This window comes from Harpia harpyja, chromosome 9 (genome assembly GCF_026419915.1).
Source record: "Harpia harpyja isolate bHarHar1 chromosome 9, bHarHar1 primary haplotype, whole genome shotgun sequence".
Lineage (NCBI taxonomy): Eukaryota > Metazoa > Chordata > Aves > Accipitriformes > Accipitridae > Harpia > Harpia harpyja.
In genome coordinates, this window is record NC_068948.1 from 5,836,470 (window position 1) to 5,860,999 (window position 24,530).

General features: G+C 40.2%; 2 protein-coding genes across 2 annotated transcripts in view; both read left to right on the top strand.

Moving 5' to 3' along the window:
• Positions 1–9,678, top strand: part of PKD1L2 (polycystin 1 like 2) — a 42,831-nt gene extending 33,153 nt beyond the window's left edge. The window contains exons 35-43 of the mRNA XM_052797991.1: positions 274–459; positions 1,329–1,656; positions 2,152–2,285; positions 3,178–3,305; positions 3,631–3,791; positions 5,467–5,677; positions 7,063–7,164; positions 8,313–8,444; positions 9,263–9,678. Of these exons, the coding sequence (XP_052653951.1) occupies positions 274–459; positions 1,329–1,656; positions 2,152–2,285; positions 3,178–3,305; positions 3,631–3,791; positions 5,467–5,677; positions 7,063–7,164; positions 8,313–8,444; positions 9,263–9,373 (1,493 nt within the window). The 3' untranslated portion in view covers positions 9,374–9,678. The remainder of the gene's footprint in view (positions 1–273; positions 460–1,328; positions 1,657–2,151; positions 2,286–3,177; positions 3,306–3,630; positions 3,792–5,466; positions 5,678–7,062; positions 7,165–8,312; positions 8,445–9,262) is intronic.
• A 316-nt stretch (positions 9,679–9,994) lies between these two features.
• Positions 9,995–17,981, top strand: GCSH (glycine cleavage system protein H). The gene is made up of 5 exons (XM_052796335.1): positions 9,995–10,154; positions 13,827–13,906; positions 15,485–15,548; positions 17,142–17,273; positions 17,852–17,981. The coding sequence occupies exons 1-5, from the start codon at positions 10,022–10,024 to the stop codon at positions 17,947–17,949; spliced, it is 507 nt and encodes a 168-aa protein (XP_052652295.1). The 5' UTR covers positions 9,995–10,021; the 3' UTR covers positions 17,950–17,981.
• Positions 17,982–24,530: the final 6,549 nt, after the last annotated feature.

A 24,530-nucleotide genomic window follows, 5' to 3' on the forward strand; every position in this document is an offset into this window, starting at 1 on the left:
CTACTCGTTTTATTTAGAGCTGTCACGACTATTGGTGTTCAGCCAGCCTTCCCACTTATTTTCTCCACAGCCACTTGTATTCCAAACGTGGTATGCTTAAACTGCAGCACATTGAAGTAGCTTGTGTAAATTCATTAGCACTGGTCAGTCAGAGTCTAGTAACGCATCTCCTTAACCTACTAAATGATGACAGCAGTAATCATTCATGCAATCTGTTTTGAATAGCAATGTTAACTCTGAGCTCAAGTGCTGTCTCTTCTTGGTTTATTCCAGCCTATCTGGGATTTTTATGGATGCTGTTACTGGTTGCCTATGGGCAGAGAGATCCCAATTCCTACTACTTAAACAAACACATTGAGAACAGCTTTACAGATGGATTCCACGATGTTTACAGTTACCAGGATTTTTTCACGTGGGCAAACACTACCTTAGTCAAAAATCTTTATGGATCATATAAAGGTGCAGAGTCACATTGTTTCACTTCAGCTTGCCAGATTATGAAACATTATCTTTTATACATATCCCTAACTTGCATATGCATATTTGACTGGAGAAAAACTGTGAGTGTAAAAGGCTAGTATGGATTCTTATAATACGAATACTAGTGGATAACAAAACCCCCACAGCTTGACCCCGAGTTTAATGTGCCCTGATATTTTCCTTATGTTTAATATAAAACAAAAGTTCTGCACTGTAATGTTACATTTTTCACATTTTACATTACTTAATTCAGACATATGTCTCAGTTTCACATGAGTGAGTTTCTGGAATTCAAAAAAAGAATGGCAGATAGGTGGCACTATAAAGCTTCTCCTGAGGAGAGCTCTGTTTCCATCATGACTTAGGTCAATGCGAAGGCTAATTATGCAATATCACCATGTTTCTATCTAGCCATATCCAGTAACAAATATGACCCATTTCCCAGCTCACATTTAAGACTAAACTAAAATGTTGAAATACATTAGCAGAGTTGTTAATTGGACATGACAGGCACTGACCAACTGTGGCCAAATGAACACAGCATACAGCAACTCTGCTGTGTGACTTGCTTCAAGTCACTTTTCTCCTCCAGGCCTCAGTTTCCTTCTGTATAAAATACAGATAGGTAGTGATACTGAACTCTGTTATCTATGGATGTTATCTAAGAACTCAGTTCAAATCAACATGAACGCTCTCTTTTCATGGCTATTTTGCTTACAGTGTTTTTGAGAAAAGAATCCATAGCATAATATTAATGCATCAGTGAATCATAAATTAAATTAAATGAGGAAATATTATTAGTAGTTCTGTCATATTGCCAGTGCTGCTCTTTTCCATCTCCTGTTTAGGATTCATTACAGATGGCAATTCCAAGCTGGTGGGTGGTGCTCGAATTCGCCAAGTAAGAGTGAAAGGAAACACCTGCCCTATTTCTCCCAAACTCCAGCGTGTGGTTCAGGAATGCCATGCTCCATATTCCCTGCAAACAGAAGATACATCAGTTTATGGGGAACACTGGAATACTTCAGTCTTTGATAACTCCTCTGACTTGAGCTCAGCATGGCAGTATCAGAGTCAGTCCAAACTGAGAGGGCACGCCAGCTGGGGCAAACTTGCCATCTACAGGGGAGGGGGATATGTGATTCACCTGGGAACTGATCCTAAGAATGCCTCCAGGTACCACTTGTATTCTTGTAAATTATTAGTGTGGCGTCAGTGATGCTCTTTACCCAATTTAAGATTCATTTTAGATTGCATCCCAAGTTTTCCTGCTGTGCATTTTGCTGAATATTGTAGATGTTACTGTGGTGCCATTGTTGTAGTTTGTGTTCCTATCATCTTGCTCCATGCTAGGTAACAACCAGAATCCAAAATTAGAACCTTTTTCTCCTAACATATATGAAGTAAATGATCAGATACCTGAGGCATCTCAGGTTTAGCACTGGTCAATATCTGGTATCTGCTTCTCCAGAGCAGCCAAAAAGAAACTTACCACCTAGACTAATAGTACAAATATCCCCTACGCCCAGACTTGACAGAGCAGATGTCCTCTTGAACATCTTACCTCTGGTTTACTCTTTCTCTATGATAATATCCAAATACTCCTATCCTCCATGTGATACTCTATCTTTCCTGTATGAGTTAGATCACCGGCTATACATTTTTTGGCAGAATTCTCCAGTACCTTTTCAACAACGTCTGGCTAGACACCTTCACAAGAGCAGTGTTTGTTGAATTTACAGTCTACAATGCCAACGTGAACCTGTTCTGCATTATAAGCCTGATGTTTGAAACCAATGCTTTAGGTGAGAACCCTTTTTAAGTTACACATTTCTGAAGACAGCATGCAGTGCACCTACAGAGGGTAGATTTACATGCTGTCAATGTTTACCTAGTTCTTTAGTCAGTAAACATAAGTGTTTTAATAAATCTAATCATGACAGAATCAATGCAAAATTTATAAACCATTTAGGAAAAATGTTGCATCACAGTAACACAGACCATAATGGATTATCTTATGTTTGCTTATGCTGTAGTCATCTGCTGATGAAGAAAACATGGTACTGAAACTTAATCTCCAGAATTTACACAACAGCAACACGAAAAATTATGTTTCCTAATCATTTCAGCTAATCAATACAATATTAAGACAAAAAGTACAAATAACAGAGTCTGTCTTTTTTGTTCCAGAAGAATTCTAATATACAGCCATGTAGTCATATAATACATAATCTGGACACAACAAAGAAAATAGTGTAACTAGATTCTGGTTTGAAGGCCATAGAAAAACATTTAATCTGAGCAGTAGCCTCCCTCAGGTCTGTCCTAGTATTGGAAAATACCCAAACCAGACCACCAAACTGAACTCTTTTTCTTCTCAGAATGAGATTCAGATTTACATCTCCAGGTCCTCCTGCTACATTTCCGCATTTATAGTCCAATCCAAACTCAGCCCTGCTGGGATTAATATCATACTATCATACAAGAGAGCACTAGCACTCTAAAAGCCATCAACTGCCTGAAATTCCTATTTGAGGAAAATTTCAAAGAACACTTATAAGGCTACTCACGTTGGATTCAGTCTCACATTGGTGTGAATGCGCGTACAGAAGTCTTACTGGTTAACTAAACTGTTTGAATGAAAACAGAAAGATATAATTATTAGAGCACTAGAGGTGAACATTGTTTGTTTTTTAGGGGCCTTCTTCACAAGCGCAGAGCTGCAAAGTGTCCGGCTTTACCCATACACCAACAGTCTCCACATCTTTGTTGTTGCAGCTGAAGTAATTTATTTCCTCTTTATTGTGTACTACATGATAGTACAGGTGAGACCCAATGGAAAGTTTGGCTGACAGCATCACCTTGTGTCTGGTTTTGATTTAGGACTGTACTTGATTTCGGTAGTGCTGCTGCTGGCTTGCACCAATGAAAGATTGAATCAGATACTATATCTGTATTAAGTAATATGAAGGTGACATTTTATTTGACTGGGATGCTTCTTTTGAGAAAGATAATGAGATATTAGTGCACAATGTAGTTTTATCAATGTGCAGTAGTCTGCTTTATTGCGGAGAGGCTAGCCCTAATCTTTAGAGGAGTATTGTATGATACGGAGTCAGGAGACAAACAGTAAAACTCCTCCTTTCACAGGGAAAACTGATGAAGACTCTGAGATGGAGATACTTCCACAGTAAGTGGAATCTCCTGGAGATAGCCATTATATTGATTAGCTGGAGTGCCCTGTCAGTGTTTGTGAAGCGGACAATCCTTGGGACCCAAGACATCAGCTACTACCAGGAACACAAAGAGGAGTAAGTAGTAATGCTACTTAGTGCATCCTTTGTCGGTGCTACTTATGCAGACACATATCTATTTTTCCTCTTTCCAGACAGCAGCTTGTCTGTGATAGATAATGCTACCCTATATGGCTATATTCATGAAGCATGTAAGTATTTCAGGGCCTAGATGTGTGTCAGCAATAGGATTTTCCTCTGATATTGCTCTAATAAAATCCAGCAGACTTGAGCACCAAGTTCCCTAGCCTAGCTGCTAGTTCCTTGTCTGCATCGCCCTCTTCTGAATCAACAAGCCTTTCTGCTACAGGACATCCATCCAGATAGTACATAATCTGCCTCATTCTTTGTTGTAAAAAGCCATTGGTTAGAGGACAATAATGGCTTATTTTATACAGAATGGAAAACGATAACATCTGTTAAAAAATGGTCACACAGGAAAGAGGTCATAGAATCACAGAATAATTTGGGAAGGAAAGGACCTCTGGAGGTCTCTGCTCCAATATCCTGCTTTGGTGTTAGATCAGGTTGCTCTGGGCCTTGTTTGGCTGAATTTTGAGTATCTCTGAGGACAGAGGTCCCACAGCCTCCCTGGACCTTTGTTCCAGTGCTGAACCACTCTCACTGTGGGAGAAAAAATGGAGTTTTTTTCATGTCCAGCTGGAATTCCTCTTGCTGCAGCTTGTGGCTGTTGTCTCCTGTCCTTTCATTGTGCACCTCCAGGAAGTGTCTTACTACATCCTCTCTATAACCACCGACTAGGTAGTTGGAGACAGCAATCAGAGGCCTCCTTAGCTTTCTTTTCTCCAGGCTGAAGAAACTCAGCTCCTACATCCTTCTCTCATACATCCTGTACCCCGACTCCCAACCATCTCAGTGGCCTTCCATTGGACTCAATGTCCTCCTTGCACTGGGAAGCCCCAAACTGGACTCAGTATTCCAGATGCAACCTCGCAAGTGCTGAATGAGAGGAAAGAACAAACACTTCCTTTAACGTGACAGCTACATATTTGCTAATGCAGCATGCATATATCGTGTAGGTATATGTCATGTGCTATATCAGCATACACAATTTATAAAAGCTTTTTGTCATCACCTCTGTTGTAAACAAAATCATAAGTACAAACAATGTGCTACCTTTATAAATGGTAAATATAAGTATTACCAAATCTTTTTCAGCTAACATTAAGACTTGACTTGACTCAGTCATATCACAGTTCTGACCTCCAACCTTTTACTTCATTCCTTACAGTACCTTCTCACACAGCCTGTTGGAAATTAGGTCATCCTGTCACAGCTAGTGCATCCTGCTAGCTGTACAGCACCAGTAACCCCATCCTCTCAGCTACACATGCATAGAAGGACCTGTCTTCCTTCCTGAGTGTCAGAATTTGATAGTAAGTTTGCATTAGCTGCCTTTAAACTGTGACTTGCTAAAAATGAGCAGCCTTTGCGCTACAGCCTAGACCCTCTCTCAGCTCTAGATAATGCTGATAAAAAAACTGTCATGTACAACTGAGCTTTTTGTGCGCACACAGCCGGAAGACCAGGTGGGAACATTCAAGCAAGAACTCAAGTTAGCTCTCCATTGAAAACAAGGACAGAGTGACTGGCTTTTCCAGCATACTCATTTATGCACTTCAGAGGCTTCTGTGTGCACGGTCTATTACATCTTCTCTTTTTTTTCTAACAGCTGTGTGAGCTTTAATGAAACAGCAAGAGCTGATGCAGTTCTTGGCTACCTGATTGCATTCCTAGTGCTTCTCTCCACAGTGAAACTGTGGCACCTCCTAAGGCTCAACCCTAAACTAAACATGATCACTTCAACTCTCAGGAGGGCATGGGGTGATATCTCTGGATTCATCACTGTTATTGCAATCATGTTCCTCGCCTATTCCATTGCTGTGAGTACCACTGCGGTTTCTGTTGTCTTCAGTCTGCATCCAGGTACAGTCAGGTTAAATGAATTATTTCTGAATGCTGAGAGCAACATAGCTTTGAAATATAAAACTGAATAAAGCTGCCTATCTGAATCTTAGGTTAGCAGCTTGGAGCCCGATTCTTCAGTATAAGTGAAAGAGAAGTTAAAATATCCACTTGTCTGTTCTTTGCAAACTGAAATCTAGTACAAAAATCAAATGGTGAGATGAAAAAATGCATTCTCTGTGTGTAACAGGTGTGACAAAGTACAAAATACAGGAAAAATAATTTTCTGGATAAAACTTAAATTGGGAAGAGTGCAGCAAGGGCCATTTTCTGTTTGGCTAGTTTTTAAGTGGGAAATAATTATTTTTCTGCCTATTATAGGAATACTTATTATGCAAATAAAATTATATTTTCATTCTAATGAGATTAAAGAATTATTAGATTGCAACTTTTTATTTACTGTTTTAGCTGAAATGCTTTGTGTAAATCTTCTGGCAGAGTAATGCAGGAAATTCAGCACATCTCAATTGCAAAATCACTGAAAAAGTGGAAACCATCTGAGCCAAATCCAAACCTGTAAAGGGCAGTCCTGTGATAAATGGGACCTGCTGCAGTCTCACGCTGCTGGATTTCACAGTCCTCATCTTTCCCTTCCTCCAGCACTGACACCCTAGCAAATGAGTAGCTTTAGGCACTGGTACAGCCACAAACTTAATAGGCAAAATAAGTGATGAGATCAGTTCCATGACCCAGCCTGCTGTCACATCATGCAAGTGCTGGAGTTGTGAAAGAAAGAGGCAGGAATATGCATGTAGGGATGGAGAAAAAGGTGAGACTGCAGCAGCACCCATTTAAATCAGACACAGTATGCCCACAAGATATAAATGAAGAAAATAGCACCTTGGTCACTGAGTGCAAACAAGGAGGTTGCCTGTTGTTGGGAAGGGATCTGTGCACTGAAAGGCAAATGTTAATGATTAATTCAGTCAATTATGCAGGGATAAATCTGTTACTTAGAGGTGGTCTAAATTACTTTCCTGATTTTGTCATGTATTTGAAGGTTTTTTACATTATCTAGTGGCAAGCTGAGCAGGTATAAGATATTCTCATATCTAGGATAAAAGGTCTTACAGCTAAACACATTCAGAAAGTGTGAATTGAGTTCTTGGCTTTAGGTTAGTCTTCTTCTGTGACCTTGTCTGGTGTTTGCCCTGTCTGTGAACAAAAAACCCTCAAAACACAAAAAAAGCTTCATGGCTCTGATGACAAGCTCAGAGAGCTTTCTCTGAACACAGCAATCATTAGCTGATTTTGCAGCAAGGATTCTGATCATCACACAATATATGCCTTCTTTCCTCTGCAGACAAACTTGATATTTGGCTGGAAGCTCTACTCTTACAAAACTCTCTTTGATGCAGCAGAGACCATGGTCAGTCTTCAGCTGGGAATCTTCAACTATGAGGAGGTACCACCCCTGATTTTGAGAAGTTTATCACTATGTAATTAGCAGCTCAGCTATCAAATATGCTTTGAACCATCAAATAGAAAGACTTTCAATTAGTGCTAGACATTAATCTAATTTTGCAAGCTCCACAGGCTCCTAAAGCAGCCACCTTTTCTCATCAAGACAGGAAAAAGACACCAAGTGAAATATATCTCACATCCCATTTTGACCATCAGTAGACTCATAATGAATGTTTCATTGAGAAAGGTGCTCACATTTTAACTAGATATGTTACTTATTGACTACAGAAAGTTTTGAGCAATTTGCTTAGAAAGCTACAGACAGAAATGTGCCCTGCACATGTTCTGAACACACCCATCAGCTTCTCAAGAAAGGCAAGGCTTTCCACAAGGGAACTTTACGTTAGATTTCTTATTATTCTTGACTTTTTCATTAAGTTCTTTCAAATATTACAATATCGTTTGAACAGCTCTTTGTGGATTAAGCTAGTTCTGGGACATCTCTGACTGTGAAGTCCTCCTTGGTGGATGTTTTTAGACCGTGGACCCAACAGGGTATGGGTAGCTTTGAAGATCAGTAATTGGGCACAAAGTTTTTCACCTCTACATCCCACCCATGTTGTTAATCACGAAAATATATTCCTGTGTTATAGCTTACATGAAAATGAGGGTTTGGGATTTTTACACCACCCTTCGCTGATGGGTCCATGACAGTCTGACTGGGCTTCTTTGTAAAGACACTACTAAATAAAAGCATACAGAGATTTCATCTACACTTTGAAAGCTGAGGCATGATGGAGCTTCAGCTGTTCTGTGGATAAACAGATCTCCAGGCTTGTCAACTTTCACATGAAACTTCCATACCCTTACAATCAAATGCAAACACTTAAAAACCCCAAAGATTGCCCATATTCATATATCATATATATAAAATATTCTATTATCTTTGTCCTATATCATATCAACATAGGAAAGTGACTAAAAGAGAAAATTTATATACATATGTATAATACATGTAGCATAGTTTATTAGCCACAAGGATTTTCAGAGACAAACTCCTTATTGTGTCTTAACTGCTTGTATGTACGGTCTTTTTGTTTGTTTGTTTTTACAATCAAAATATGATGTCTTACCTTATGAATACTACAGGTCTTGGACTACAATCCAATTTTAGGCTCCTTCTTAATTGGATCCTGCATAATTTTCATGACATTTGTGGTACTGAATCTGTTCATTTCGGTGATTCTGGTTGCTTTTAGTGAGGAGCAGAAGCACTACCAGGTGTGTTCATCCAAGCTCTCCTGCCCTTTTTAACATTTATTGTGCAGTGCTTACTCATGATTTAGGTATTCCACCCTCAGATGAAACCCATGTAAACTCAGTCCAACTCTTAAGAATTCAACATTTCCTCATAAAGCACACTTCAGATTTTCCAGATTTACGCTCTCCATTCCTGTTCGGACGAGTCCCTGTTCAGATTTAGTACAAGATCTGATTTGTAGCCTTCTGTTCACATACTAAATCCAGCAAAAGCCTTAGACTTGTGCCCCAGCTCCATTGAAATCAGTGCCAAAACTGCTACTAAGGGACAGATCTTTTAAAAATGTCACTGTGAGTGCCTGACCCATTCGAGCTATTGATAGCATGGTGTGAAATCCAGCTTAGTACTCCAGTACCGTCCCAAATTCCTCTATGTTTTAAATAAAGTCAAGGGAGATGAAAACAAATGATATGGTCAATAGAAAACAAGATATATTTAGTTTTTCTCATTTACTTCATCTAGAAATGGTGGACGGCTCATTGTATATGCCACTAGCTGTATGGCAGGCTCCTGCTGCAAGATTTCCATGGGCTTTGACAGAGCCAAAATTTCACCTGTAACGTCCATGCTCACCCACGCTCATCCGGGACTTTTGTCTTGACAAAAATATTGGTGTGATGTTTTGCTTTGGCAGTTACTCATGATCTGCTTAGAGTGAAAGTTGGCCTATTTCACCTCAACTAGAGATTTTCTCTTGTGACCTTCTCTGGCTTCAGCAGAGACTGTATCTGCTTCTGGTCCATGCATCCGAGTAACTTACTTCTCGTTGTTATTTTAGGCTTCAGAAGAAGAAGAGATTGTTGATCTAATGCTAATGAAACTTTTCAGTTTCTTCGGCATTAAATGCAAGAAGGAAGAGAAGCCAGTCACTAATGCTCAACTGAAATAACCTGTCAACGATTAAATGACAACCACAACAACAAGTCACTTCGTGGGTGAAAGATTTACTTTTTAACTATCAGCTGCAGTGGCTAGACTTAGGTTATTGTGGCTCCCGACGAAAACGCTGTGGCGTTCAACCAGTAAGCTGTTGCTGACATGTTATTTTGGAGTTATTAGCTAAGAGATAACGCTAAACCTAAGATGAAGCGTCCCACGCGCACCTCCTGTAGTCTTAGCCTCTGTATTTAATAAACACCGAGCGTTTGTTGCACCGTCTGGCTAAAACCACTCTCTTTCCGCCAAGCAAGCGCCACGGAAAGATGGCGACCCCCTCGCACCGCCCTCCTCGCCCCTGCCCCGCCGGGCTGCCCGACGGCCTGCTCCTGCTCCCGCTCCCCCGCTCCCGCCCCAGGGACGGCGGGACGGCGGCACCGCGGCCTGCCGGCGGGGCACGAAGCAGCTTCGCTCCCCGCCTGACCGGACGGCTCCTCGGACACCGCTCTATCCCCCCTCTGCAGCCTCCGCCGCCCGCTGAGGCGAACGGGCGACGGCTCACCCCCTCCCGCGCGCCCTAACGGCCGCCGCTAACGGCCGCCCCTGGCGCCTCCCCCGCCAGGCGGGAGCTCCGCCCTCCGCCCGCCCGCCCCCGGCAAAGATGGCGTGGCGAGCGCTGCGGCGGGTCGGGCCGGTCCTGGCGCTCCGTTGCCCGCGCTTCGCGCCGCCGCTGCCACTATCGCCGCGGGTGCCCGCGGCCCGGAGGTTGGCCACCAGCTCGCTGGTGCTGTCCGGTGAGTGGTCGGCGGCGGGAGGGAGGGAAGGAGAAGAGGGTGGCCGGCGGGAGAGCGGCCCGGGTCTGTCAGGAGCCGTCGCTCCCCCTCCGTCAGGGCTTCCCCGGAGGGGAGGGTGGGCTGCCGCCGCCGGGGCGGACCTCGCCTCCCGGGCTGCACCCGCCCCGTCCCTGAGGCGGCCGGTGGGGGCTTGAAGGGACCTGCCTTGCCCCGAAACCCGCGTCGCGTCTCCTCCGCCTGCCAGCGCCCGCTGTGCCGAAGCGCTTCGCCGTGAGGCGCGTCCCGTGTGGTAGGGTACGAGGGCGGCCGGCTGGAGCGGGATGATGGTGATGATGGTGATGATGATGGTGATGATGATGATGCGGCGGCGTCCCCCGGGCTGCCCTGGTCTGGGACGGGTCACCTCCGCCCGCTGGTGCGGGGGTGTCCGCACCGGGAATGCGGGGAGAAGCCTCGCAAAATGGCTGAAGCCGTGCAAGGGCTCGTAGCCGCAGGGGGAGGTTAGTGCCTCCCCGCTTTTGGCAGCGGGGGTTTCATTTCAACCTGTCCCTCGTCCTGGTGCTGACGCTCTCCCCGTTCCTCCTCCCGGGAGGAGCTGGTTCACCTCCCTTAGTTGGCAGAAAACTTTTAACCTCCTCTCCACGCCGCAGGTTTTTTAGCAAAGTGGCCCCGGCCCCAGCCGCAGGCTTCACTGAGCGCGCCGAGCGTGGAGGGCACGAACTTGGCAAAAAAAAAAAGCGGATAGCTTTTACGGGGATCGTCGTGCCGAGACAGCTTGTTCATAGCTGCAAGGAGCATCAGCAACAGCACAAGAAAGGGGCAAAAATGGGTGGATGGAGGAGGCAGGCCTGCAGCAGTTAGGTTGGTGTGGGCTGCCAGGAAACCTGAGCCAGATTTTCGGGGCCTTGGGCCTGTTGGGGCTAAAGAAGTTTGATTCTGTCCCTCTCACCAGCTCCTGTGCGGTGCAGCTACAGAAGTGGTAAGGCAGGAGTTGGACTTGCACATCGGTGCTTGGTGTGATTTTGCACTTAATGTGGTTAACTCTGAGAGTATCTGCTGCTGTTGAAGTTCTCTTTGAATGAAAGTTAGCCACAGAAGTCTGAAAACTAGAATCTGTGGTACTCTAGCAACAGAAACGTTAGGAGAGGAGGAGAACATGCTATAAAAGTAATGACTGCCACTAAGAAGAGGTCATAAATTTCTTTCCAGATAGTCTTTTAACCTATCTGTTTAACTGCCTTCCGCTGCAAGTGAAAGAAATAACATTTATTAGTCATTACTTGCAAATTAAGCGGGTCAAGATCTAAGCTTTTTTCACTGTTCTAATTGTTTATTGTATCCATTATTTTTCTCTAGATATAACCTGAAGGAATAACATAAATTATGCTTTTGTTTTAGGCAGAGAGGAAAAATTTTGTATGCCTCTTTGTGGAGGTGTGAGGTTTTCCTTCACTCTTCAGGTATATATTTATGAAACACTTAATTGAGGCAGGCTAAACTAAATGAAGATCTGAATCCAGAATGTGGTAGTTAAGCTGATACCAAAGTCAGGTTGAAATGAATGAAGCTAGAATAAATTTAGCTGCTCTTCTGAAAAAGAATGCTCACAGAAGAGATTTGGTATGCTTTGACATTCCATATTCGTTTAATTTGATTTATTTAATGGGCTGATCACGTAAGCTCAAAGTTCGAATTTTGAGATTACTTATTAACTGTTTTTAATTTGACCTTTACGTTATTTGCAATGTTTTTCGTTGCATGGTTAGAATTTTTCATTTTTCACTTTTTTTTTTGTTCTACGAGAAGCTTATGTGCTCTTCTGCTGAGAACATTTTACTGCCGTGTTCCAAACTGATCATGGAATTCTTCTGGTTTTTTTAACCTTGCTTTATAAACAAATCTTATACAGTATTATTATCCTACATAAAAAGATATTGGTTGGCTTCTTTGTGACATGTGTAATGTCACAAATGCTCAGCTTGGGTTTGAGTTTCTGTGTCATTCTCTGTTCTTATGGTTCATTACTCATTTCCAATGAAATTCCTATGGGTTTAATGTCTTGACCTAAAATGATTTCAGACATTTGATTTCTTCCGTTCATTAGAACATGTCCTGAGAGATTTTTGTAGGTATAAATAATGCTAGCTGAAATTATCTAGGGTTTTTGAGTGATAATTCATGGGAAAATACTTCATATTTGCGTTTTACTCAAAATTTTTTGTGTACTGTACTTGCAAAAACATGTATTGCTCTACTGAGGTCTATAAAACTTAGGCCATCTTCAAAGACAAACCATTTTATCTGAGACTTGCTTCTCTTACACGTGTTCAGACATAAATAAGAGGATCACAACAATTGAAACAGCTTAAAATATGACTGACTTACAGTGGAAAGATTTTAGCAGGTCTACAGCAAAAACTTCTGTTCTCCTTCATGTACAAGTTTAGAAAATACACAAGGATTTGCAGAAGTGTAGTTTCTCTAGCGGGTATAAGGAGTCCAGCCTAGAGGAAGAGCCTGAGAGGAGAATTTTTAACTCAAAAGGAAGGTCCAGCGGTACTACTCTGGCACTAATCACACAGGGAGCTCTGTTTAAAAAGTAATTTTCTCCAGCTTCTGGAACATCCCTTGCCTGATTGAATAGGTGCTACAAGTGAAAATTAAAAATAAATTAGTTTTAAAAAAAAAAGGGGGGGTGGGGGGGCAGGTGGGAAAGAGAAAGTATCTATGGGGAAACTCTGGAAGTGAGAAAACAGACAAAGCAGGTAAAATGTTAGCAAGAAAAATGTTACCCATTTCAATTACTTCTTTTGAAGTTTCTCCATATGACTTTATAAAAAGAATTGCTTCTAATAAAAGCTAGTACAAGCTGCCCTGAATCTTACAGATCTAAAGTATATGTAGAATTGCAAGATTGCTGTGAAAAGTCCTAACAGGGTCTTGAATATGCTTATTTTAAAACTACACAAAATAACTACTGTGTTTTTCTCATGGTAATATTATTAACAGAGAGCAAATTCTCTTAAGTAACAGTTGCCTGTATGGGTTGCCTTATTAATTTGCCCTGTATTCATTTGCCTTAATTTTACATAGATATGTATTTACTGTGACAATATTCAACAGGGAGAAATAGACTCTATAGGTAATGTCGGGGGGTGGGGGGGGAGCCGGGAATTAGCCACTTTGCTAGCTAGGTTGCAACTTTTTTACTGCAACTGATGGCTCTATTTAAGTACCTTGAACGAGATGCTGTAACGCTGACTAAAGCGCTTGTCAGAAACAAACACTAAATATGCTTGAAAAGCTACTGTGCTATCATAGAAATGCATAACTATGAGTAAAGTACACATATATGTTTTAGATTCATACTTTTGTTTGAAGTAGAACTACTCCTTTTGCTCCTGTACTTTATCAGCCTCTAGATGATTGCACAGGAACTAGTAATACTCTCAGCAGAATACCTAGTGAGCTTCTACCCTGTCACTAAGCATGTCATTAGCAGAACAAAATGTTTCTGTAAATTGTATTTGCTGTTTAAAATACTTTCCAAGAAAAACGAACAAAACTAACCTCAGTAAAAATCCCCCACAGTGTAAGCCTGTAAATGCGTTACTGTATTTAAGTGAGCAACATGTCACTTGTTTCTGAAAAACCAAGTTTGTTTCATTTTAGCCCGCAAATTCACAGACAAGCATGAATGGATATCCGTTGAAAATGGCATTGGAACAGTAGGAATCAGCAATTTTGCACAGGTATTGATCCCTCCCCCCTTACCCAAGTCTGCAATATTTATTTATGCATACCTGCTCTTGTCCTTGCTCTTTGGACAGTTACTGTTTTTTATTGTTCTAATTGCATGTGCCTAATACAATGAGCGTGATTTTTGGACTTGGATCTATCACATTATTTGTGAAGTGAATGCTGTTTCAGCGTTCTGATGAATTCTTAATCGCTTCAGATTGAGCCTATGGAGAGCTGAACTTGATGAGAAACTTAATGGTTCAGCAGAATTTAAAACCTCCTTTATTACTTCAGTTCTTATAGGCCTCAGGAGTTTGTGGCTATGTGAAGAGGATATCGTGCACCTTTTAGGCCAAATCTCCCTTGAACACAAATATGGTGCAATCCCTCTGGCTAAAGAACAATTGTGAATATAAGTACAACATGGCATATGTTTCTTACTCTAGGATAGGAATTCCTTTGGATTTTTTTGCTTTGTTCTTGTGCAAGTACTTGATTTGGAATAGTCACAGGCAAATTCAGGATAGAGATTCGCTGTATGTGAAACTTAAGAAAATCTAATGTGAGAAGCTATCAGTGAAGTGGAATTAATGTTTCTTAGGACAAGCAGCATTTCCCATAACCTCAGTTTTCTGTAAATAACACTAATACTCTGTAAGATCCCTAGTCTTTTGTGAGATAGGGTATACTTGTCAGTGAAGAGACAGAACCCTATTCTGGTTGAGGTGATTCTTATGGTGGTAAGGCTCTTTCTTAAGTCAGTAAGGACGTACATATGTATGTACATAAGTATGCTAACAGCTCTCCAGTTGTCCACATCTCTGGCTCTGCATTTTCTTTCAAATTGCACCAGAAGTAAATCCTCTGTGCTTTGTAACAAAAAGGCAATTCCCTCAGATCATTGGAAACTTTGTAAAACAGTTGTTATTGTAGCTGACACTAAGACGACTGGCAGATGTTAATTTCTCTTTCTGCCTGAAGAAATCTATATGTAAACCTTGTAACTCAGCTTGAGGGTTACTAACACTGTAATAGATAAATAATTTGGCATTTGGGGCATGATAGCAAAACATTTTTTTCAAGTTAATTGTTAGAAGAAAAAGTGAAAAATATGCAGTCCTTAAAAGAATGAGAACTAAATTTAGAGACAGAGATTACTTCTATCCTTCCAGTACCTAAAGGGGGCCTACAAGAAAGCCAGAGAGGGACTTTTTACAAGGGCATGTAGTGACAGGACAAGGGGTAATGGCTTTAAACTGAAAGAAGGTAGATTTAGATTAGATGTAAGGAAGAAGTTCTTCACTGTGAGGGTGGTGAGGCATGGGCACAGGTTTCCCAGAGAGGCTGTGGATGCCCCATCCCTGGAGGTGTTCAAGGCCAGGTCGGATGGGGCTTTGAGCAACCTGGTCTAGTGGAAGGTGTCCCTGCCCCTGGCAGGGGGGTTGGAACTAGATGATCTTTAAGGTCCCTTCCAACCCAAACCATTCCATGATTCTATGATACACAGTGATTTTAGAGTTACTGTATCAGATCTCTCCTATCTATAGTTTCTTTAATGTAAGCTTTGATGGTTTTGTTTTTCTTTTAAGGAAGCATTAGGAGATGTTGTTTACTGTAGTCTTCCAGAAATTGGGACAAAATTGCGTAAAGATGGTAAGTTTCAGCTCTAATTTCTAATGAAGTAATTACTCTACTCATTCCACTCTCCCTTTGCAAAGATGAATTTTATGAAGTAATCTTTATGTTCATTAACACCATTATAAATATTCTGGATGCAAAATAAATTCAGGTATTTCTGTAACAGACAGCTTTAATTTCAATTTTTCACTGTCAGACTATGCATGGTAGCAGAAATTACCTGCTTATTAAACTGTGAAGACATTTATTCAAAAATCAAATATTTGAAATATTTTTTGTAATAATTTTATCTGTACTCTGTTTTTAAAATATTTATGCTTTGATTTGGACTTGCTAGTGTTTAGGCTGGCTTATTTGTAATTCTGCAGTTGTGCATTTCATGAGTTGCATGATGTGAAACATCTAATTGATATCAAGCTCTAATTTTGCTATGAATATAGGGACTCAGTAATTTTGGGGTATCAACTGTAATCATAGGTTTTTGCTCATTAGTGACATACAAATTGTTACATTCTTAATCATTCAGTTATGTAATTTTCCATGTTAAAGAAGAGTGAGCATTAAGAGGTAAAAAGGAAAAGCCTATTCCTATATTTACATGGAGAGTTGTCTCACTAGTATATGAAGAAAAGATTGTCATTAGCTTCAGACATTGCAGAACAAGAATGTAGATTTACTGAGGTAAAGTAGCAGGCCTTTCTTTTGCCATCTTTCTTGTGGAATAGGTCCATATCGAACTGTTTTGGCCAAATCTGTTACATCGCATTGAATGGTGAATGTTGGACAAAAGGTCCTTCTGTTTAGGGTTTTCATTAACCAACTTGTAGTTTGTTTTATCTGAAGGAATTTCATTTCCATTTAGTTCTTCTCTTTTCTACCCATTCTGGCCTTAGTCTAATTCCAAGCTTTCCCAGAACATGTTCTCTGATTCCTTGTGCTGATGCCTATCTATTCTTCTGACAGCTCCATGTTCCTCCAGCCTCTGTCTTGTTTGCTTGTGGCTTAGAGTTACTCTGGACTAATATTGCCCCAGGCACCATTTCCATAACTGCCTACAAAACAGAAAAAAGGGAAGAGTGGCTGGGTGATTCCAGTGTGGTACTTCTGAATACTAATGTGTGTGTTCCAGTGCGTGCAAATGTAATGCTTGATAGTGTTTCTGAAGAAAAAATGGGATTCCTGAAATTGTGGCTGTGTCTATTTTGTAACCAAATTATGTATAAAAAGGTTTAAATTCTAGATAAAAGGCATATTTGGGTCTCTTGCAGCAAGAGCTGGATGTGGTTCCTTGTAACCCAGTATCATATGGTATGTTGTAGGGCTTTAGCCAAAGGATCAGCCAAATGTAAGAGATTCCTGTCCCTTCTATAGAAGCCAGCTAGCTAGTGTTATGCAAATTCCCCAGAATAATTCAGGAGCATAAACATCAAATTTAATACTGCTGATCATTGTCATAAAGTTGGTGACTTCAATCTCTTTGACAGTTTTCCTTGCTCAAGATCAAGGCACTTCTTCAATGGCTAGGTCATCACCAGAATGTCTGACTAAAAAAACTAAAGCGCTTTGTATTTTCCTCTTAGAAGTGTTGAATCGTATTCTGTGTTTCAGATGAGTTTGGAGCTTTGGAAAGTGTGAAAGCTGCTAGTGAACTCTACTCTCCTCTCTCGGGAGAAGTGACTGAAATTAATGCTGCCCTTGCAGATAATCCAGGGCTTGTCAATAAATCTTGTTACCAAGATGGTAAGATGTCATTTTTATCTTTCAATAATGAATACCACATGGCTTCTTGCTATCACAAATGGCTCTGCAGTTCCTAGTTCTTCCAGTTTAATGATGTGGAGGCTTAAATTGAATATATTGAATATAGTTCAAGCCCAATAAAATTTAACGTGAAAGTATTATTGTAGTCTCGTCTTTGCTGACAGCTGGTTTACAATGTGTCCTTTTCAGACATAGACTGTGGTTGAATTTAAATCTGTTTCCCTTGATTGCGTTTCTTGGTTTTGGTCTTGTAATAGCTCATGATACTGAGAGGTCAGGCACTTTTACTTCAGCGTCTCCTTAATGCCACTGTCAGAGACAGTACTAAATTAGACAACTGGTCTGACTCAAAAGGCCATTTCTTATGACAGGTTGTTTGTTTGTTCATTTTTTAAAATATTGAAACACTGTTTTGCTTGCACAGGAAATCCTGTTGATTCTACCAGTGTTACAGGGCTTGTATAGCTCCTGGGAATACTTTTCTAAGGCAGTAACATGAATGAATCTTTCTTGTAGGATATTAGCAACTGTTTTTCTTTTTAATTTCCTAACTACAGGTTGGCTTATCAAGATGACTGTGGAAAACCCTGCTGAACTTGATGAACTGATGAATGAAGATGCCTATGAGAAATACATAAAATCCATTGAGGACTGAGCTGGAATAATGAAATAAATCCATATAAAATATTTCAGTGTAGTTTGTCATCAATCAGTGAAGTACAGAATATCCAGTTTTGGCAACCTGAAAAATACCACTTGTGATCATATATACAAGGCCATAAATAATTGCAGTGATAAAAAATGTTTAACAAGGGTTCTTATTCTATTGTCTGATTTATGTAACTTCAGAATGTTATCTATAGTATTTTGGGAAACAAAATTTATTTGCTAAAATATATACTTTCCAAGATTCATTTGACAATCAAATTTAGCAACAACAGCCTTAATATGGTAATTCTGTAGTAGGCACACGACTGTGTGTCCTAACCTGGACTACACCTTTCCCTGAAATACTTTTCCATTGCTCCCAAGATATTGAAAAGCAGTGTCTCCCTAACCTCCTGATATTTTTCCTAATTATAGTTGCAAAGATGATACCAAAAAAGAAGCCATATCAACTACCTCTTTGCATGATTTTTACTTCTTTACAGAATTTATTAATCTTTGTTTTCCTTCTTAATTTTACTATGTAATCAAGTAGTTCTGCCTTTGAGGCAGAAGGTATGGTCCTTGTCTTCTGATTTATATGCTTTTTTTAATATGCAAAACTCATGCAATGATAGTTTATCAAGGTTCTAGAGTAGATTGTTTAGGCTGTATTTTTTGTCTAGTAAACACTACCTATGTCACAAGTAATTAAGGAATTCTACTTCTTCTGCCTAGCAATTGTGGTGATTTTGGAAGAGTAGGTACTTGTGAAAATTGTGTGATCGGTAATAGTTTGACATATAATGTATCCATGTGTGTCTGTCTTTCATATCAAGTAGGCACACTGCTGTAATGGCATCACAGGAATGAAACTAAAACTTTTACTTTGCAAACCAGTAAACTAAAGCAGCTGATTCCATTAGACTTAATATTTAATGAATCCACAAATGTGCACTCAAAGTTGACGTGACATCTAAGGGTAAGGTTGAGTTGTACAGACCTGTACTTTAGGAAAACATAATAGTACAGCAGAGTTTTGGTCTAAAACTTTTTTCCACAATTTTAAAATAGTGATTAGAAGCTAAGCACAAAACAGGAACGCAAACCAAGTATCTGTGAGTTGATCTAAGAAGCAGCAGGGGAATGTTTAATCCGTATAAGATGACGAAGGTGAAATTCATATTCCTTTGGAAGCTCCTTTCAGAAGCACAGCCCTTCTAAAGGGCAGAAATACACTGCAGGTTATACAGAAACCTTTCTAATGTACAAAAATGTAGGGCTTTCTTTTACAATCTGAAGGGATGTCAAAGTAATTGGTGGTTTTTTTGAAATCCTAGAAGCTAATTTTTCCTACACCAGTCATAGATAAAAGCCCTGCCAAGAGAGACTCCACTGTGTATTTAAGATAAAACTATCTTCTCCATAGGAGTTAAACTGCAAAGTCTCTAAGAGGTAAGAGTGGGTTTGACTGTTCCACAGGACTCCGAACTTGGCAGTGGTTGATAAACAAAAGGCTCCAGTAAACCTAGCATAAATGCTTTAAAAACTGTCAGTACTTATCCATTATTCACAGTATCATGCAGTATTTATTGTGACAACATTCAGGGCCCAGAGAGCTGGGAGCTTGATCCTGGCCTCTTACAGATTCCCTGCATCTGTTTGGATCTCTGACCTCCCTGTGCACTTTCCGAAAGGAAAGAGAAAGTTTGTCTCAAATTAGAATGAGTGCAGGCAAACGGTGATAGGAATGCATGCAAATGTTTCAATTTGTTACTGTTTCTTCCACCTTGTTTTTCCCAACTTTACTAGAGAGTAATAGGCCCTTCATTCATAGCCATGTAATATATGACCCTTGTGGATCTCCCTTTAAAGCTTAGTCCAGAGCACTGTAATGCATTTTTATACAATTTTTTCCTTAAAATGTTTGTATTTTTTCCTTTTGATCAATGAAATAGTAATTTCTGTAATCCCCTAAGGAACCTGGGGAGTAGTAAAAACTGGCATATCCAACCTTTTCCTCAAGCTTTGCCCTCATCTGTGTATTAGCAGTGTTTTTAAGGTTACACATGAATATGGATGACAACTTTCTGAAGAAACCATCTGAAACAGAATTCAACCTTCCTTTCATGGTGTACAGTTGGAGACTGGACATTCTTTTGCTTAAAGAGGAGGACTGGGAACCTCCCTATCCCTAGTTCTTTTAGGGTTTTATATGACCTTAAAGTGATTTATTAAATTTCCCAATTCCTCTTACAATGGGAACCATAATACTTAGGTGCTTTTTGTGTGTGGTTTATGCCAAGAGCTCTGGTGTTCTGCAGTTATTTAGGCCAAAGGATGTCTATTTCAGCAAATATTTTTATATCTTTCTATAATCCACTCAACTATCTGAATTGTGCTGCCAAAAGAATGTATTCTTCCTTCTTTGATGTATGCTACCCAAGCAGAGCTCCTAGCTTTCAAATAATCCCATAACTTCACTGCATCCAGCAGCAGCAGGAAGCCTCAGGCAGACCACCATGCGCTGGCTGGAGCCAGACGCTGCAAGAGCATGAATGCAAAACTTGCCAACATGAATCTGTAATGAATGCCTTTCATCAAAATAAAAAGATGGAGTGAATGTGTATTAGCTTTGGTCTATGACGCAATGCTTTTGTATAAATCATAGGGGAAAACATTGAACTTGTTCACCAGTGTGTGCTCCTACAGAAAATGAATAAAGGAGATGATTTTTTACAAAATAACCACTTTATTTGTGACCTCTTTAAGTCTGGATCCTGAGCTTAAGAACTTAACACTTATAATTACTGGCTAGTAAACATCATTGACTCAGTAGAGAGATTGGTTTTATGGTAAATTTTGATTTCCATACTTCTCCCACAACCAATAATTCTGTCTCTGTATCTCCTAGGGGTTAATTATATCATCACCTTTCTTCTTGCCAACACTTCCTTTCTGTTCCACAAGTACCAACCAACCCCTTTCTCTCTCAAATTACATAACTGAATAATATAAGCTAAACTTGGAACTAATTTTTTCAATCGTATTTAGTTTTCTAAGATTTTTATCCACATCATTCCTGAAAAGATTGCATACCTAACATTTTGTGGTTTTCAACCAATAAAGTGCTGCCTCTCCCTGTGAATCTTGACCCATCATGTATGTGAATACAAATCATGTAATTGTTACTTCTCACCAGAGGGAAAAAAATCAATGGTCTAAAGCTAAGAGAACAAAAATACATAAATAATAACTCTTGGTGGTGTTTCGATGAGCATAAAATAAGGGCAATATCAATTTCACTGTCATTAAATTAGCAGTAAGACAATTAGCTAAGCAGCTCTGATGATTAGAAGTGCAGCTGATCTCAGTTTCTAATGCTCCCCTTAACTGGTGCCTCCAGACAGTTGATGTCCTGTGGAAAAGGATCCTCTTTTCCTTTTTCTTCATACTGATAGATGGGGAATTTACAATCTTCCTGTAGTAATGGCTCCCATCACAGAGTTCTAATATGCCAAACTGACACATAAAGGACATACATAAGATTTATCTTCACGTCAGCCTAGTCATGTGAATAAGCAGAACTGCACCAATAAATCAAATCAAGAGTGATCCTCGGCTCCTCAACTGAGCGTGAGGCTCTTCTGTTGCGATGCTGGGAGACATGACACAGCAAGAGACAGGGAGATCGCACCACCTGCACTGCGTATTGTGGAGAAGAGAAAGCAAACCTAAGAATAGTGCACAATTAATTAATAACACGAGTTCACCAGTGGGTGGGATGCTCCAGGTTGTCAAACGGTGCCACGCGCCGATTTAAATAATTGCAAGTTTAAAAAGAAATTATTGCATGATTTCACCACGCGGTGGCACTCAAAACGTTACCGAGGGGGCGAAGTAGGGAAGTGTGGTCAGCCTGGTTTTCTAGTTCACCTGCTTAGTCTCTAAAAGGTACTACTGCAGTGTCAGGTAATTTCCTAGGTCAACCTCAAGATCAGAAAAAATATTAAGCACATCCTGCTTCATTGAAAACGTTTACAAAACACTCTTCACAGCACTATGTGTAACAAAGGAATTAACTTAAACCTCGTTTTATTGTACCCATCATCTTATCAGCTTTCTTCTCCCCCAATCTCCTCTTTCCCCTTCTTGCAGCACGCCTAAAATTTGGCCTGGTGGGGAAGGGGTGTGCATGGACAGTCTAACATTTTACCAAGTTCCAAACATGATGCCAGCCATTAAGTCAACAGGAGCCTTTCAATAACAGAGCAGAGATTGACTGGGAGCTTTCGGAAAAACATTCTTCCACCGAAGTCACAGGTGAAACTGCTTTTACATTAATGAAGCTGCATCAGTCTTAGAGAGACTGCAAAAGTCATCTACATAACACAGCGCCATTTCTACAGACAAACATGTTTTAACGTGGTGAAATGTGACTGGACTGATGGAAAACTGAACATCCTTTGGCAAGGCATTTCCAGGGAATACGACCTCACAGATGTAAGACAATATTAAAAGACTTGAGCAATGTGCATCAGTGTAAATTACCAGCAAGATATGCTGCAGATGGCCCAGACAATTTTTGAGAGCAGCTTAGGAGTGTCCTCAATGGAATTTTCCCCACATTACTTGAGACACAGTCTTAGAGGAACAGTGCTTGGCAGGAAAATTTAGTCTGGGGTATCTGGATTGATTAGAGTTTGCCTCAAAATATTGACATCCCTCTCTTCCTGACAAAGCATAATTCAGTCACTTCAGACCTGATCTATTTTAATGTGGTACAAGTGTCCTACAGCCTCTGCTATTAGGCTGTTTTATTTGTCATTTGTTTATAGTGTTTAATTATTTATGCTATTGAATCTATTTTGCTTAGCGATGTATTTTAATGGAGGTACAGCACTTGTACCCTTCTCTAACCACGAAAATCAATCTACAAGATATAAGGATGAGTCTGCACTTCTTGGGACTCGGGTATTTCTGTTTGTCAGCCATCACCCCTCTCCCTTCTTCACTGCATGGGACTGGATCAAGAGAAAATGACAGAAAATTAAGTATTGTGTGGATCAAGAGAAAATGACAGAAAATTAAGTACTGTGGGCAACTCCTGTCTGTTCTGACAACCCCTCACTTGTGCCACAAGTGGTAAGGCAAAGCCAGTGATAAAACTGGTGTCATACCATCATTGCACAGCTCTTTTTCTGCTCTGTATCATCCTCATCTACAACTGAAACATCTTTGCAGCTTTCTATTAGTCTAAGGGGCATTTCTTGCATCAGGTTGGCCTGGTAAACATGTTAGACAACAAAGAACAAAATTCAGCCATTCAAAACCTTGATAGGAATTTTTTTGTCTACTTCCCGTATCTTCCATAGGTTTAAAGACTAACTGAATCATGGTCCTTTAATGCATGCCCCCGCTTCTATGTGATCTAAAGTAGTATTTCTAGCAGGGAATCTAACACAGCCTTGCAAAGGGCCACTCTTTAGGGGCAGCACAGACAACCCCTATTTCTCCTTTCTACCTGTCCCTGTACACATGGAGAGTTGCAAGGAAGAAGAGGCAGTCATCCTGAGGTCAAAAAAAAGTTGAGAACCATGGCTCTAGATCATGACAACAGCACAAGCTTTTGGGATAAGGTTGTAGGAGAACCTGAGCTGATCTTGCAGCTCCCTGCCGCTGAAAGAGCAGGCTCTTGCTCCCTCTCCCTCCTCTTTGGCCTCTCCCTTCTCTCTGTACCTGATCCTCCTCGCTCTTGCCACCTCTGCCAGTCCCAGGGACTCCCCCATTTGAGAGCGCCATGGCACTCAGTACGTCCCCTGAGCCAATTCAACTCATCAGTCAGACCAAAAATTGTTGGTAGATTCCAAGAAGCACCCAGAGAGGGACATTAAGAAATAGGGATTGTTATTATCATTATTAGTAGTAGTACTATATGAATACTGCATACATTTTAACACTTGTTATTAATGACTCTATCTACTATATGTAATTCTGATTAATAGTCAGATGAATTACCGTAGTCATATTTTGTCCCACGTAAGAGTGAAAGAAAAGAAAAATTAAGCCGACTGAAGAACAATGTAAAACTACTTTTTTTTTTTTTTCATTTTAGAGCACCGTGACTTCATCATCATCTTCACCCAGAGCTGTACTCTCATTACTTCAGGATCACTCAAGCATAACAACAGTTTTAAATTCAAAGCATATGCCTTACCAAAAAGAAAAGAGAAATTACACTCTATTATTCTAATTATTACAGTCTAATATTTATATAATGGCATCTTAAGAAAACAGTTCTGGGTTCTGTAATTTATGTGAGCTAAGAGTTCATTTTTACTTGAACAACAAGATTAGATAGATGTTAAATCAGAAAACATTCCCTCTGGAAAAAAAGTGAAATCTGGAGCTACATTTTAATTACTTTGCCCTTCAAAGAAACACATAAAAATATTATTATTATTAATAATAATAATGAGACAGCTAAGCAGATGCTTCTGAAAGAGTATAGAAAAATAAGTTGTACTAATTACATGAGAACAAACATGTAACATTTTTTCTCCTTATGGCTATATGGCTTTTATCTGTACT